Source organism: Neocloeon triangulifer, unplaced genomic scaffold (assembly GCF_031216515.1).
Source record: "Neocloeon triangulifer isolate White Clay Creek 2 clone unplaced genomic scaffold, ASM3121651v1 ptg000001l, whole genome shotgun sequence".
In the NCBI taxonomy this organism is placed as follows: Eukaryota; Metazoa; Arthropoda; class Insecta; order Ephemeroptera; family Baetidae; genus Neocloeon; species Neocloeon triangulifer.
The window spans coordinates 237438-254268 of NW_026775544.1; the positions used below are offsets into that span (position 1 = coordinate 237438).

A 16831-nucleotide genomic window follows, 5' to 3' on the forward strand; every position below is an offset into this window, starting at 1 on the left:
AAAGATGAGTAATAATTGTTTCCAGATCAACGCAAACACCGGCGGGCGCATCCAGATAAAGAGCAATTAGCCGGCACGCGTGTGGATTATTCAAGCATTTAATCGCACCTTCCTCTGTGATTTAATTTTGCGCTACCCTTTGATCCCCATACCTGTCAATTACTGTATTGCTCCATTCAATACATTTTGAGCTATTAAAACAACAAAAAAAGAACGATTTGCTTTTATAATTTACGGTTGCATAATTTTCGGAAATTTTTTGCGGTAGCTCCTTTTATAAATTTTCAAAACGAAAGTTTACAGTTATTTATAAAAATATATATTAATTGATTGCGAATCACCTTTTTTCATTTTTCTTATTTGTAATGTAAGTTGTAAAAATTATGTTTTTATTGCTTTTGTAAATATATAGATGTGTTTTATTCCAAAATCTTTGGACTGACAATGAGGTTACTTTTAAAAAAAATTAGCCTTCATAAATCATTAATATTCCTATTCTCTAAACTCAAACCATTGCAGAATTTTTTTTTTACATTAAATATTTAATTTAACTTTTTTATTTTATTTTTGACAAATTTTTCTAACTCTCAGATTTAGATTAAACCAAAAGTTTCTCTGTTTGAAAAGCTTTTCAAGTGTATTAATTTATCTGTTCCTATTGAAAGAAAGTAAAACATTTTGAAGTCATAAAATATTTAGCAACATTCGATGAAGGTAAAATTTTTTTGTTAAATTGGTTTTATTATTATTTGTAATGAATAAATAAAAACATTTTTTCCCAATATCTTGTTACTGAACATCTTGAATGAAAAAAAAAAAAAATTGAAGGTTAATTTTATCTATTATTTTAAATTGTTAACAAGCAAACTTTATGTGATTACAGAACGAGAACGTGGCGTACGCGGAGTTGTTCCGACTTAACGGGGCCAACAGCACCTTCAAAGGCGTCGAGTGTGGAAGAACAGACACTGCAGCAGCGGGCGTCGACCAAATCAATTTCCCGCAGCCCCAGGACGGTGGGCAGCAGTCGCCGATGGGCATCCTCGAGATGCCGCCGTCGCGCGAGATCGTCACCGTGAAAACGCTGAACCAGCAGGAGAGCTGCGTCTAAACTGTGGTACATACAATGAGAGCGAGTGGGACGCTTTAAAGTGCAGTGCATGCACCAGAAAGAAAGAAAGAAAGAAAAGGATTTTAAGAGAAAAATGAATGTGTTTGATCGACATGTTTATATCAACTCGCTGGCTATTTTTCTTATTGGATACCTAAATATAAGTTAAAGGCATAAGAATTAAGAAGAAAAAAACACTCAACCCACATGAACTCGCACACACACGCGTTCATGACTTTTTTAATCTAATCAAACCTCCTCAGTCTTTGTTCACCTTTCTAAACCTACCTCATTGTGGCAAAAAAAGTTAATTATATAATAAGCGGCACTTTTCGGATTTTAGTTTTTGTCCAGTCTCTCGGAAAGTGGTGTTGTTGTTGTTTTTTTGCGGTGGAAAAGGCGTAACTGATTGTTTGAATATTATTTTTTTTTTTCAAAGAATTACAACGCACGCCATTGCTTGGTACGAACGTCAACGCCGTTTCGCTTTTCCTTCACTTTTTATCGGTCTCAATTTTCAAGTTAACGTACATATCTCGACATGTGTTAAAAGGGAGAAAGAGCGAATTATGAGAACAGTTTCACGCACCCTCCATTATAAAGCAAAAACTCGTATCAAACTCATAATCTTACTAATTTCCTTGTTTCAAATCTTAATTTCATAAAGGGATAAATTTTTTAAAATTGATAATATCTTTGGGCAAATAAAATATCACTGTCAGCATTGATTATTTTCGTCTGGATTTGGACAAAACAAATCACAGCTAAAATCTCTTACTCAAAGAAATAATAAAAAGCTAATTTTTAATATCAATTAAGCAAAAATAAAGACTGAAATATTGCACAGAGTTTTCATTAAACTGGAGTGTGTTGTGCACATGACGAGGGCGTTGTGATTCATGGCGAAAAGTTGTTTACATATTTAATGATATGTATAGAGTGGGTGGAAAATGGAAAAATAACTTGCTAGCTGCGCGCGGTTTGTGTAAAAATTTATGCTGCTTTTATTTACGTGCGCGCTCCCGAGAAATATCGATTTTGCGCAGCGCGGGAAGTCAATGGAGAGGTGATGTGGTTTTTTATTTTCCGCCGCCGCCGCGCCACCCGTCCGAGAGACACGGAAAAGCAGGAGGAAAATAATGTACTTGTAATGAAAAAGATGTGATACTCCTTCTTTTCTCTCGATAGATGTACGCCCTCATTATCAGTGTGTGTGTCGCGAGCGCGTTATTCCGTACACACACACACACACAACAGGGCTCTCTACTCTGCTCATCAAAACTGCAAGACACATACATACTGTATAGAACAAAAGCGAGAGCGAGTTTGTGTTTCTCTCTCTCTTGGCCGGATTATTATTATCCACTCCCGCTCTAATCCATTATGCATTCCAATGGTCATTGTAAAGAAACTACTACTGTTGCATATCTGCCTGAATATCATTTTGTAAGTGTTTTTGCATGTCATGTTATTACATTCAAATATTACCATAATATATATATTATAAAGATAAACGAAAAAAAAAGAAAAAACACTATCTCTACCATTTACCAGGTGTATATTAATTACTCTGTCAATGTGCTGTGGCTACGAGAGAAAAAAGTTTGACAAGGCCGGCAGGAAAATCCTTCTTCGCAACATTTCAATTCTGGGCCAACTCTCTATCTCGTTAATTCATAATTTTAATCAAAAGAGAGTGTTTCTTTTTTAAAAATGAAAAACTATATGCAAATGTGACGGAGGAACTAGCAGAAGAGGATAATTTTTTATGTGACGATGAGGAGAATTATTATTACGCTGCTGCTCTTTCACTCTCTCAAGACAGCTGGCAGTAAAACAAACACTCTCTTTCCTTCACTCTCTCTCTCTCTCTCTCTCTCTCTCTCTCTCCTCGCGCACGAGAGAGTCAGTTGGCTTGCTATATTGTTGTACAGCGAAAATGTTTATTATGATCTAGTGTTCCCCTCCATCCCACTCGGTTGAATTTTTTGCCCTCGCGAATAACTACGCATCATATCACGGCTCTTGTCTCGTTCGACGAAACAATGGGCGGCTCCTTTGGACTACATAAAGTTTGCTCACGAACGCCTGCCTATAAATTTCAATAATACCTGATGGTATTTTGTGATCAGTGAAACAATAGAGCTGTATAAATTAATGGAAATTGTTTTTTTTTTCAAATTTTATTATGAAATAACACATTTTATAAAATACGAAGATTCTTTTATTTGGAACTAAAACAAGCTGAATAATTTTTAGAAAAATGGCAGCCAATTTTCTCTTTTTTTTTTATTAAGAAAATAATTATGAGAAATACGAGCTGGAAAATTCTGTTATAAAATATTCTCCAAACCCAATCAATTTCTGCTTTTTTCGCACATCCTTTGAATTTTTTATTAATAATTTCCGTCGTTTTCATCCACATTACGAGCCATTTAATTTTGCAGCACCTTGTGTTTTCATATTAGATATCGACCCGAGTATAATGGCGCTGGCGTCGCGATGCACAGGTCTATTGTTTCACACAAATAGTGTCGCCTGACAACTCTATGCATATCATAAAACTCGCGGCGCTCTTTCTTTTCTTCTTTTTTCCTCTCGCCGCGTTTCCTTTGAATAACAGAGCGAACATTTCCTCCGCAAATTGCATATTTAAATTACAACTTTTATACTCGGGGAAAGATTATTCCTGTGGAAGCAGCAGAAAGAGAGAGAGAGATAGAAAGCGCAGCCCGAGCAGATTTCGTGATTTGATTACACAAAGATTTTCCAGCGGCAGCTGCGTTATTAAAGGGGAGCGGGTTTTAATTTCTGAAGAGCAGAGTCTGCGCGCGCGTTCTTTTCTCTGCAGGCGCCCAAGAAGCTTTAACAGGAAATTATCAAAGGAGCCGCGCCTACGCATGTGTTCCGCAATTTCGTTCCAGCTGTTGCGTCACGGAATAATACACTAGCTGTTCCGTGCGAATTCTAACTAAGCAGCGCAATAATAATAATTATGTACATGAATGTAGACGTGTTTAAAGGTTAAGTTGTTTGAACGTCTCAGCATTCCGCCGTCGCTTAATTCCTCTAGCAAAGAGAGCACTCGGTTTCAGTTGCTCTTGAATCAACTCTAGCCACTTGACGCCAATTAGGAGAACAATTAGAGCATTATCCTCGAATAACAAACACACACAATCCGTTTCTATTCGCGAGGCTAGCGAGATGAGATTAATTAAAAAATAAAATATCTTGCAAGGGAACATTGAAAACATTTCAAAATTGTTGTAAATAATTTCATTAAATCATTAAAAAGCTATATTTTTATTTTTAAATTATCGTTAATGTTTCAAAATATTTCTTTATTTTATGTATAAATAAATTAAATAAGAAGAATAAATAATCATAACCGTCCTTTACCATAAATGGTTGGGCTTCTTTTGATTATTAATTATATTCTGTTGAATGAGAAGAATTTAATAAATAATATTTAATTTATTATTTTAATAATTCACATTCCATTCAGGAAAGTTCTACATAAAGTTTTTTTTAGTTTCAAACCTCCAGAGATATTATTATGCTAAATAAGATTGCTTCTTTTGAAGGTTAGTTTTTAATATAAATATTTCTATTATTTCTAGATCAAACTTTTCAATGCTCCCTTGTATGTTTAAAGAATTAGTAAGCAATTTATAGGAGAGTTCCGATGATGACAACGAGTGACGTTGTCAGCGCAGTTATTAAAAACAAAGTAACAAAAGGAAAAAAACACTCGAAATGCTCAAATATTGTAACTCGGTTTTACGAGATTTTACCGCCCAAAAGTGACTGACGTGTAAATTGTAAATGTATGTTTAAACCGCATAATTTATCCCCCTGCTATTCATTCGTGCTGGATTTAAGAAAATTGAGAGATATAAAAATGGATAAAAAAAAAATCAAAATCTACAGCTAATTACTTGTTGATGCTCCTTCGTTGGTCGTTAAAGTGTCTCGTCGTTCCATTATACGGCAATCTGGGCGCGTGTTTACGTACATTGGCTTTTATTGCCGGGCATTAAGACACGCGAAATTTATCGTCCCAAATGCGCATTCAATACTATGTGTTTTGTCTGCCGGTCTGTGTTACTTTTATTATTTTCCAATATTCTCTTTCCCGGCTAAAAAAAAGGGAAAGAAAAACCAAACTCATTCAGCCAAGTTGAATCTGAATTTAATTCCGACGACTCGAGACAATCGATAAACATAACATGGGAAAAGAGTCGTCTTCTGTATGATTTGATCGGCTTTTTCTTCCGATAAGCGAATAGAAAAAATGCCCTCTATTTCGAAAAAGCAGGAGAATAAAATAATAATAAAGAAACGAATCGAATAACGATGCTAGTGGAGCGAAATGAATAGCAAGGGTTGTGATCACGTGCAAATAAAATGAACAAAAAGAGCAAAAACTATAATAGCTGCTAAGTAAAAAAGTAATAATTTGAGAGGACAACGTGTAAAAAGACGACAAACGACGAAACAATAAGAAAATTTAAAACAAAGCTATATCGTACCGAGATCAAGAGTTGTTATAAATAATAATGAAAATGAGAGCCAGCTCACAAGAAACAAATTGTACTATCTATATATATATATATATAAAAATGGAAAATTTAATATCAACCGCTGAATTGATGACTTTGTGTTTGATCTCTCTTCTTGCATTTATGATTATTATACAACTGTTATTACACAGAATACCTTGTGTACATATGGAAAATGTAATAAACATCAGTAGAGTTCTAAAACTAGTGCGCGTCGACTTGTAATTCTCCGCCTTTCAACCCACACCACCGGAGCAAACTTGCTCTCTCTCTATCTGCGAGATGAAAGCCCGACGATCTCTCTCTCTCTCAGAGAGCAGCTGCACAGAGAAGCACAACTTTTGCACCCTCTCTCCACATTTTATCCAGCAGGTAATCATTTTAATGTAACAAATGCACCTTCTTCTTTTTGCCAGCTGGAATTTAATTCGGCACTTTATTCCCAGCACGCGTCCTCGTTTTTTTCCTCTCCCTCTCTCACGTCCGAGTTCATACACTAAAGAGCAAGTTTTATTGCGATATTGATTGCGTGTTTATATATGGGGACGTTTTTATTATGTGCCGAATGAATATTTTAACAACCGTGCTGCGCCACACACGGCACACGGCGGCGGAGCAAACGACCCCTTCGCCTGCTTTTCTCCTCCCAAGACGCTATATTTTAACGGAATTTATTACCGTTGAACAGTTTAATTGGGTGTAATTTAGTCTTTGAGCTTTGCATTCTAATTTGATCCTCGAGCTCATTGTGCGGTAGTTTAGTTCGGTCACGTATTTTCTTTGATTGCATGCCCCGGCAGCCCTACTTCGAGAGAGCAGGGCAAACGGGGACTGCCTTTCCTGCTCGCCTGCAATAAAACAAGAGAGAAACTTCGAGTCGAAAGTTTTCCAGCTGGGAATTCTGCAAATTTGTTTATTACCTCTGCTCGCGCGCTGCCTGTCTTTTCAACTTCGTTCGCAACTTGATTGGAAATTGATATTTCCCAAATGATTGCAAGGCAAATCGTTTAAATGCGCCGCAAGTTATAACTCTTTCATTATTTAAAGAGGAAATTAATACATTAATTTTGCTGCTATGTAAGATTTGGATATTTGAGAATATTGGGAGGAATAATTTCACCGGCATGATGATGAACTGCTGCTCTTGACGCAACGCGTCATTGCCACTTTTTAAATTAGGCAACCTGCGTGACAGCCGCGATGAAACAGTTGCAGAATTTGCCTGCTTTTAGCAGGATCTGAAATAAATTTATATTGCTTTTTTTATACATTTTTCTTTCAAATAATTTTCAGATTTTTTTTCATAGAAATTAATGAAAAGTTGTTTTAAACAAAGTTTTGCGTTAAACGAGCTAACAAAATGATGAATTAAAAATTGTATAAGTCAGCAAGCATTAAAATTGTACTTGTATTATGATGGATACCAGAAATACCGTTTTTTTTTTTAAAGAAAAATTTCAACCTTCCACCAAAGAGGAAGCCTGTTTTCTTCACTCTATGAAAGTCTCCTTGATAACCAACTTCTTCTCTAAAAGTTTTATATAATTCAGATGATAACTAATCAAACAATTAAATTCAGCAAAATAAGTCGCGCTGACAATACTTGATCATTTTTTCTTGTTTAGAGAGAAATAATATTATTGTATTCAATTTTAAAAAAAACTTTAATTTTATCGTTATAATTGTTTATTCTTCACAAATAAGAAAAATTAGAGAAAGAAAAAAACAACGGTAATACCTCTTGGCAGACAAGTTGCTAAAACGCTCAAGAGAGGTCTGCAAGCAAAATTATTACCAATGTTTACATCAAATGTGAAAATAAAACTACCGGTACAAATTTAAAATTCATTGAATTTATCAGTAGACTAAATATCAGGGCATCATGGGGTCCATAAACTAACTGGGTCGAGAGTTAAACAAAGCATCTTGATTGGTGTTGTCGACGAATCTGGAACATTTTCGCTGGCAACAAAAGCGCTGCTTCGAACTGGCTGTCGAGGGCGCGCGCTACAAACCGCCAAGATAAATAAAAGCGGCGTCTGTTTATTTTATTAGCGGAGATGAACCACCGTTCCCGCAAAACACACATCTCGAAAACACAAGCCGTTTTCTTTTTATCGCTTACACAAGGAGTAGAAAAATGCAACCACAAAACAAAAAACGAGATAACTTGTTGATCCGCGTTTGAATTTTTTTTCTCTCCACCGCGGCAGGGTTAGTTGAACGCCGCAACTAACGACAACACTCGGCGGCAGAGAAAACAATCGGCAGAAAAAAGGGTGAAATGAAATGCAGGCAGCGCTCGGATCAGTTTCCGTGCTTGATTGCGGCAGCAGAGCGCGCAGGGCCACGGCGCGGCTGCGTGGTATTTTGATTCGGTTTGGTGCCGCCCGCCGAGCCCCACAATAGGGCAGCAGCACGCAGAGTATTGGAAGCAGCGCGAAAGTCGGCCTCGCTGTTTACCAGCGCACTCTGCGCCCTGCCGTATTAAATTTTCTTCGTTCGCCAAGACCTATCGCGCAACAGCACTCGGCCCAGCACAGTTTGTTCTTCGCCGCCCGCGCTCTCCGAACCACAGACCGTCGATGTGCAGACCACTGCCGACAGACACCCACCAACCAATCTAGAGGTCAGTCATATTACTTTTATTTTGTTGGAAACAAAAACAGCTGTCAAGAGTGAAATTTAATGACTGAAAATCCTAAAAAAAACTAAATTTGATATTTTAAATTATTTACTTATAAAATATTGTAATTGTAAAAACAATTATCTGAAACCATGAATATAATTATTGCATTTGAATCATCATCTATAATTATTATAAATTTTAATTTAATTTTATTTTGTGAAAACCGTTGAACATAATGTTAAATTTTAACGTAGAAAATTAAATTTGTCTCTTTTGTTGTTGAAAGAGTTTATCTTGAAATAACAGCTGGATTTTTTTTGTGTGTAATTAACGCGCACGTCAGTGCATAATTAGCCGCCTCTCTGCGTCTGCCGCAACTTTTGTGTAAATATGGCAAATATTTGCACTTCTTGACCGACGTGCAGCACAATATTGACTGTGCGGGCGTGGGCGTCGCAGGCCTAACAGACGCGCCGCCGCTTCCTCTCTGCGATAAGAATATTGTGAGTCATTTTACTAGTCGATGGCAGTTTATCACCGAGCGTACCACGCTGTATAAATATTACGCTCGGGCCTTGCAATTTATCCTGCCCGCGCGAATATTAGTTTCCTGCTGCGAAGGCGGAGCGAATTTCCTTTTTGAGATTTTGATTTATTATTTACGGCGGACATGCACGCACCGGAATTCCGAATCGTCGGCGTGCCAAAAGTTGTAAGAGAGGGCAAGAGTGAATTATGGTAGGGTGGGACCAGCTGGCGATAGATGACAGATTAGATAGCCTGCAATTATACTTAATTTTAATTGTTATTATTTTTATTGAACAAAAAAAAACATTCTTTAAACACATTATATAATCTTTTAACTATAAATAGGGAAAAAATTAAATTTTTATAAAGCTGTTGAGACCACCAATTTTAAAATAAACTTTTCTACATAAAATTTAAAAGTGCAAAATTTGTGCGCCAGACACAATAACGAAGTGTTTCAAAATTAATGAGAATCAACAAGTGCTTGGAAAAAAAATGAATCACGTCTCCTTGCTTCTTTACGAGGAAAATAAAGACTTCCGTAATTTCACTAAACGCATTGCTAGATTTTTCAATTAATTTATTACAATGAATGAAATCAATTAATCAGAATTGTTAATGAATTCGGTTTATTGCTTTTTATATTGAAACGTTTTTATATATTTTTCAATATTTTATTTAGTTGCATAAACAAATTTTAATGATTTAGAATTAAATAATTTCTGCAACATTAAAAATTAATTTAAATTGATCAAATTTACCTTATCTTCAAATGGAAAGCAAAATACTTTAAATAATTATTTCCATACTCAAACTAGTAAAAATAATTATTAAATTTATATTCGCTTTATTTTTGGGTTAAGAAATATTACCTTTGGTTTTAAATCCAATCCAATAATTAAATTGATAACCTGAAATTTATTTTTTTATGTCCAATTGAAATAATTTTTGTTTTTAATATTACAATTATTATCAATCGTAAACTTGAAGTTATTGCTTTAGTCATCATTGTTGAAACGCGTGCAAAACAAACATTTATTCAGTCGAATCAACTCTCGTAAACTCCATTCAGCTCAGGGAGAAACCGTGCGTGAGGTTGCCAATATTATGATTTCGTCTCCGTGTCCTCTCACACACGACGGAGCAATTTTCAGCTTTTCGCACTGATTGCTGAAAATTTGCTCCATTCCACCGGGGAGCGATTTTCATTTAAGCGGATTGTTTTTCTCGCCGACTTGCCAACAAGCTGTTTTATCATCACGTTTCAAAAAAAGAGAAGAGGCGTCGATCGGCAGCGCAATTCAATTATCCGCCGCGCCAAGAAAAGGGAAAAAGAGAGTTGCGAAAATTAATGCAAACACTTGAAACGTTTTAATGTGATTAAGTGCTCGGCAGACCTCGCAGCGGGGGAGGGGGGTGGGGGGAGGTGCAGCAGCGGCGCAAGGTGCGTTTTGGTCCAGGCTGGGGCAGGGGCGGCGCAGCTGGGCTCGGCACATCCAGGCAGGCAGGACACGGAGCGAGTCGAGTGGTATAAAGAGTAGCTCTGACAGCCGCGCCTGCAAGGCTCAATCGATACAAGAAATGCGGCGGGGAAGTGCCGGTGCACTTCTTCTTCGGCCTCAATCGCCTCCTTCCCTTTGCGCTAATTATTTATCATTTTTTTCCGCCCGTACTTTCCCTCCCTGGGGGTTTGCGCCAGGATTGATTGCGGTCGCCCGGCCTATTTTTTGCCCCGCTCTCTCTAATTCCTGCTCCTCAGCGACCTAATCAATGTTTCATTCCTTGCTATTTTTTCCCCCAAGAGAGAAAAGGAGAGGCTTGACGCAATCCATTATCAGATACATGGGTGATTAGTAGAAAAGTAAGAAAAAAATCTGACCGGGCTGTTGGACTCTGTTGCTCTGCGGAACAAAAAAATCTTTGTCTTCTGCAATCCAATTCATCTTTAAGAGATATCTTCAATTGGATTTTAAATCTAATGTAGTTTAAATATTTTCAGACGCTCATATCTTTAAGATGAGAAAGTCTTGAAAAAAAATTTATTATCATTTTAATATTTTTTTTTTTTTTTTGCATTGCAGTCATATAGTTTGTTATTTTTATACCCTCAATTGCGATTGATCAAATATAAAGAAATGAAATGTTTAAATGTTAAGTCAATAAATATATTTTACTAAAATTTGACCTTAAAGTCTGTATATAAATAATGGGGGACTTCACTAAAGATATCCTTTAATGATGTGGTAATTCCAGATGATATTACACCAATTGTTATATGACATTAGTTAATGGTTTGACCAAGATAATTAAAATTTTAAATATTTTTTAAATATTTCGGTAACAATAATTTTATTTTATAAACAAATTATTTGAATATTAAAAATTAAAATTAAATTTATGCTAGCAAATTTAATAAATCTTTACCAAAATTTAAAATAAAACAACAGACGCAGTTTTAAAATTTCATGGGTCATAAAATTTAATATTTTTTATCATTTTTCTTTTGGTTGTCTAGAATTTGCAAGAATAAACAAGGACAAAATTAACTCATGTTCTGCGCAATGAAGAATAATGTGTGTATTTCCTTCAGCACTCCTCAGGAGTCCTCCCGGGATAACCATTGTTTAAAGCAATTTATACCTGTAAGAATTAGACCCCTGGAGGATTTTACCGAACAGAAATATTCTCCCTATAATATAATAATAGTGAGAGCAATTTATTTATAATTAAATAACTAATGAGAAGCAGTCATGGCACTCTCGCCTTTTGATAACCAGATTATACGTGTGTGCGCGACTCTTGCACCTGTAAGAGGCGCGCACGCCACAATCTCCCACCTTGCCCGAGGAACTCTTACTCACTCTGATTGGAATCAGCAGCCGAGCGGAATGCAAGAAAATTCCACTCTCGAGACAGACAAGCTGTCTGTGATGCCCTTGCAAGTTCATTGGACTGGCAGGTGCAAACGCGTTTCCCTCGCCACTCCAGCTGCCGCGGATTAAAACTTTTTTAACCCCTCTGCTCGGTTTTTTTTCACGTGGGTGAATTTTATATATACGCATGTATCAAAAATAATGAGATGTTACCGAGAAAGGTCAAAGTGTCGTCGAGTGACGTCATAAGCGAAGTTGCGAATTTAAATCATTTTCTTTTCGAGCAACTTGACGAGGGTTTAACTTTTGCGCTTAAATATTTTTTTATTTATTAAATTTTTTCTCTGAACAAGCCAAAATAATTTATAGACAAAAGGACAGGCTTGATTTGTATCTGAGTTGTGGTTTTGCATTGATACAGTTCAGAGTAAAAACTATATTATCAAATCATTGACAAATTTAGAAATATATGTCATTCGAAATTCTCATTCATACATCATTGGTATAGTTCTGAAAATAATTCAAAACAAAAACTCTCATTACAGATGAAAACTCACTAATATCACAATACTTATATTTATTAGTTAAAAATTCTCGCTATCATAACAACAGGATTGTGATTTAATCAATCTTTATGTAATTAATGGCTTCTAAAATAATTTTATTTTCCTTTCTTTAAATTATTTGGCAAACTCAAAATTTAAAAACAGTTAAAAAATAATAACCAATATTCAAAGAAGTGCACATTGTACCACACGAACTGGAATATTCTCATTCCAGAAACAACAATTTCCAAATAATTAAATGCTTTTGTGCGAGAACTTTCGAGCCCAAAAGTTGCAGCCTTGAAACTCAAAACGAGCAAAGGCACTCTGCGCGACACAACGCATTAGGTGCAAAAGTAGGAAATGGCGGCAATTTTGCGATCACCAGGGGGGCACCTCGTCCGTTAGTTAACGTCGGAGCCCTGCGGGACCCGAAATATGAAAGGGCGTCGATATCTCATTATTAAGCTCGCGAGGCAGTTTATCTGTTTGTTCCTGCGCGAGACGCGACGAGCCCTTCCCTAATCAAATTACCAGCGGCGCTCACAAACACAATCAGCAATAAATTGGGCCGAATTTACGATCGTCCGCCGAGATTTTGAACTTTCACCTTTGGAACACTCTGTGCGCGCGCGATAATTAGCGCAGGTGGTTAGCCCGGCCGCCACTTTTATAAAACGCCGCCGCCGCTTTTGCCAGCCCATTTCCGGCGCGCGAATTCTATCCAATTCGGACAAAGTGCGACGCAATAAAAGCGTCGCGAAGCTTTCAAATTTAATTTCGGCGCCGGCACGAGAAGCCGTAATGTGCTTTTAAAGTGAGTGCGAAAAGCACCAGGTTGGTAACAGGCAAAAGACCAAAAGAGGAACTTTTTGCCCTCAATTTTGGCACACACGTGCCAGGCAAATTATTTTTTAAAAGGCTGCAACCAAAGAGAAAAGTGGAATTTAAGCCCAGGAAAATGCCTTTTGTACGATGGAAAATGTTCTCAATTACCTGAGGCTATTGTCGATTTTGTCTTTTAAGAGGATTAACAAGAAACACGTAACTACAAAAATTAAATCATTTTGAATTTTAAAACAATTGTGCGTTTACTGCACCAGCCGGGCCTCTGTTAATTAATAATAATTATTAAATTGTTGTAAAATTTTTTATAATAATAAATCATTACAATTATTATTTAATTATTGAAAATCATATCCAATTGGACTGTTCCAATTAAGATCACCTCCCCCAATCAATATGTCTTTATCTAGCTCATTCTTGTATTAGTTAGCGAACAGCGCGTTTGCTCATGAAATAGGTTGGTACTTAAATTTTTTAGTATTAAGATGTTAATTTTTTATATTAAAATGTGGTATTTTTCAATTTTGCTGATTTTTTGTATTTTTCTTGCTCATGAAGACCGTGACCGAAACTGGTAGAGCCGTTTGTTTTTGAATAAAAACAATTTTTCTGCAACGAGGACAAGCCCGATCTCTTCATTTCCATGTTCCAAATTAGTCATTTAAACTCTTTTTTTAAATTCATTTAGAGGTTTCATTTTAAATTGATAGAGCATTAAACCGTCTTATTATTGCTTATCTTTGTGACATTTTTCTTTCCATTTCCATTGTTATCGTTCACCAAAATATATTTTGTAAGACCAAACTTTTTCATCACCAAAATTCCAGCGTTCTTAATTTTTCATTTCACAAGGATTTCACAAGGCCAAAACCTGTCACAATGATTCATCCGCCAATTTATAAACTGCAGCAGCGGGTGCTGACGTTTCAACCCCCATTAATACCGGAAAGTCACACGCAAGACTGACACACCCTTTGTTGCTTCCTGACAGGCTGATAAAAGCGGCCCGATCCCTGAAGTGATTTAGACGGAAAGACCCACGTCGATTTGCATTGAAAGGGCTGGTGCGGGCGCAGGTGGCTGTAACTTGATGTCTTGATATTATTAACAGGTTAAGTGACAAAGGAGCAGCGCGCGAGTTCAGTGAGCCGAAATTAGCTTCTTACACGACTCGACGGCACCATAAAGCCTCGACTGCTCCGACGTAATTTGCCCAAAGTTGGCCCCTCCGCGCCGACGACGAGACTTTGGAATTTCTTTCCAAATTGACTCGCGCCAGCAAACGAGAGCCAATTTTATTTATCGCCTGCCGCAAGTGTTTCAATTTGCAACTTTTAACCTGATACACGCAAACTTTGGATGTTACCCCGGCGAGAACCTATTCCACCCCCTGTCTTCCCTTACACGGGGGTCGATTTTCACTCATTTATTTCCACGGGCGTCATTTTGCACAGCGCCGCCGTAGTTTTCCTCCCGCTCTCTTTTGCCACTGATGAGACTGTCGTTTGATCGATGGACGCCGAATTCCGATGAAAAAAAGCGCCGTTGTGTATTCTGAGCAAGACCTAAAAATGAAAGTTTTTCATGGACGGGACAAGAATAACATGGGTGAACATAAATAAGTTTGTGAGAGGCACTAGCAAAGAAAAAAGTTGGCGTCTTAACTGGTGCGGTCGCTTTTCTTTTTACGACAAAAGTAGAGTCATAACGTTTTTCAGCTTGGCTGCAAATGGAAATTAATTTTTAATTTCGACGTTCTTTTATTTTAAAAAGATCCAAAGTCTTTTAACTTCAGGAAACTAAATTTAAATTTATTACAAAGCTCTGTCTAATGTTTTCTTTTCTCACTGACAGTAAATAATTTCAATTCATACGATTTAGCTCAAAAATTGATTCTCATTATTGTTTGTTTAGTAATGAAATATAGAAACAATTATAAGCGAACACAAAGCCTTCAGTAAAAGCGGTCCAAAATAAACAGAGGTTGGGTACATCATAACCACCAATATTAAGCCTATAAACAACCACTGAGGTTACGCTTTAGAATCGGGAAATTTAATTAATCCATATATCATTCCGAAGCTCATTAGCGGTTTTGTTTCCACTGCCAGGCAAAATCCAGCTAAACCATTAATTAAACACCAAGAGCGAAATTACAAAATTGGTGGGTTTTTTTCTGTATAAATAAAAGTCAGACGATTTGAGTTTCCGTCTCTATGAATTTTGAAACGTTTCATTTACATCAAAGGGAATTTTTTCACATTAAATTCCCATCCGCATCATTCAAAAAGGCCTCAGTCGTAAATAAAAAAAATCGGCATCCATTGAGACGCCGCTCTACAAAGAGCTGAAGCGCATTAAAAAGATTCTATTAGCCCTGGTGGACGCGCTTTTATTAGCGTTTTTACGGCTTATTATGATTCTGATTAAATTGTGTCGCGTCCAATCGTAAATATTCACTCCAACCTGTTGCACGAAACGACCAAATTGATAAACGAAACGGCAGGCAGGGGAATGAAATTTTGGGAAATGCGTCGAGAGGAGCCATCAAAGGGCCCAAAACTTATCACTCTGGCTAACGATGCCTTTGAAATCTGCTGCGGATCTACTCGCGCAAAGGGTCAATGTGCATTAGCGCAAAAAGAACGTTCTTTTGGCCAGGGAAGGAAGGAAGGGCAAAACGGAAGCGCCGCTAAAAGGGTCGGTGCACGTGAGAGAGAGGCGAACGCACGCGTTGCCATAAATATTTGAAATTTCATCCAACGGAAAACGGAGAAGCTAAGGTGTGGCTGGCGTGTATTTACAATTCCGCCTCGACTCACTCAATTGCCGAAGGAAGAAGCAGCGCCCGAAGCTGGCGGCTCGGTAAAGGAGCAGAGGCGACCGATAAAACAAACACAAACAGGCAAGCGGGCCCCATTGTGTCGAAACACACACCTACGTGTGCGGCAGGCACTACCCGCACAAGCAGCCCCGAAATTGAACAACAGCTGAAGTTACAACTGACACACGCTCGCTGCGCTGCGCCCCGAGAAATCAATAAATTGCCATCTCGCGATGTGCTTTCAGGTGGAATAAAGCAAACAATAGGCGGCTCCTGCTTTTGCTGCGCGAATAATATACGTGTATACATACATAAATCCGCCCCCGTCCGTTTTTGTTTGTTTGCGGCAGAGTTTTTTCCCCGTTTCCAGCTGCGATAAGCCGCAGTCGATAAGTCGTCGCGCGAAATAACAGACGCGGCTGAAATTCGGCCCTAATGCGCGCCTGTGGAGCTTCCACTTTCAGGGCAGAATCACATTTTCCTCCAAAAATATTCGCTCCCTTTACAAATGCACCCGCTGCGCGTGTGGCACACCATCAACCGCAATATAGAAAACAGAACTAGAAAAAAATGCTTTACATTCCTGAGCAGAATAAAAATTGGATTATAATTTATCCCACAATCAGCAGTAAATATTGAATGGTTGCTGAAATTCAAAGGACCTTATAATATTTTTATTTATTCCAATATTTTTCGCACTGTGTTAAAGATTATTACAACAATCCTTGAATAAAGGTAATTACTTAGGTGCTTATCCAATTATGAGTTTAGAATTTTCATAATATCAAAAATAAGGAGAGGCTGTTGCAAAAACCGGATCGATTTATTTAAATGGTATATTTTCTATCTACATTATTCATGGTTTGCAGATGCCAGTTCCAAGGAGAAATAGCAAGAAATATTTAAGCTATTG

At 37.3% G+C, this 16831-nt stretch overlaps 2 protein-coding genes across 2 annotated transcripts in view; both read left to right on the forward strand.

Moving 5' to 3' along the window:
- The window catches only part of LOC132198604 (synaptogenesis protein syg-2-like), a 60294-nt gene extending 54446 nt beyond the window's left edge, over nt 1-5848 (forward strand). Inside the window, exon 15 of the mRNA XM_059622722.1 lies at nt 884-5848. Coding sequence (XP_059478705.1) covers nt 884-1111 — 228 coding nt within the window. The 3' untranslated portion in view covers nt 1112-5848. The remainder of the gene's footprint in view (nt 1-883) is intronic.
- A 2269-nt stretch (nt 5849-8117) lies between these two features.
- The window catches only part of LOC132196983 (protein qui-1), a 45685-nt gene continuing 36971 nt past the window's right edge, over nt 8118-16831 (forward strand). Inside the window, exon 1 of the mRNA XM_059619981.1 lies at nt 8118-8302. The gene's annotated coding sequence lies outside the window, so the exon portion shown is untranslated. The remainder of the gene's footprint in view (nt 8303-16831) is intronic.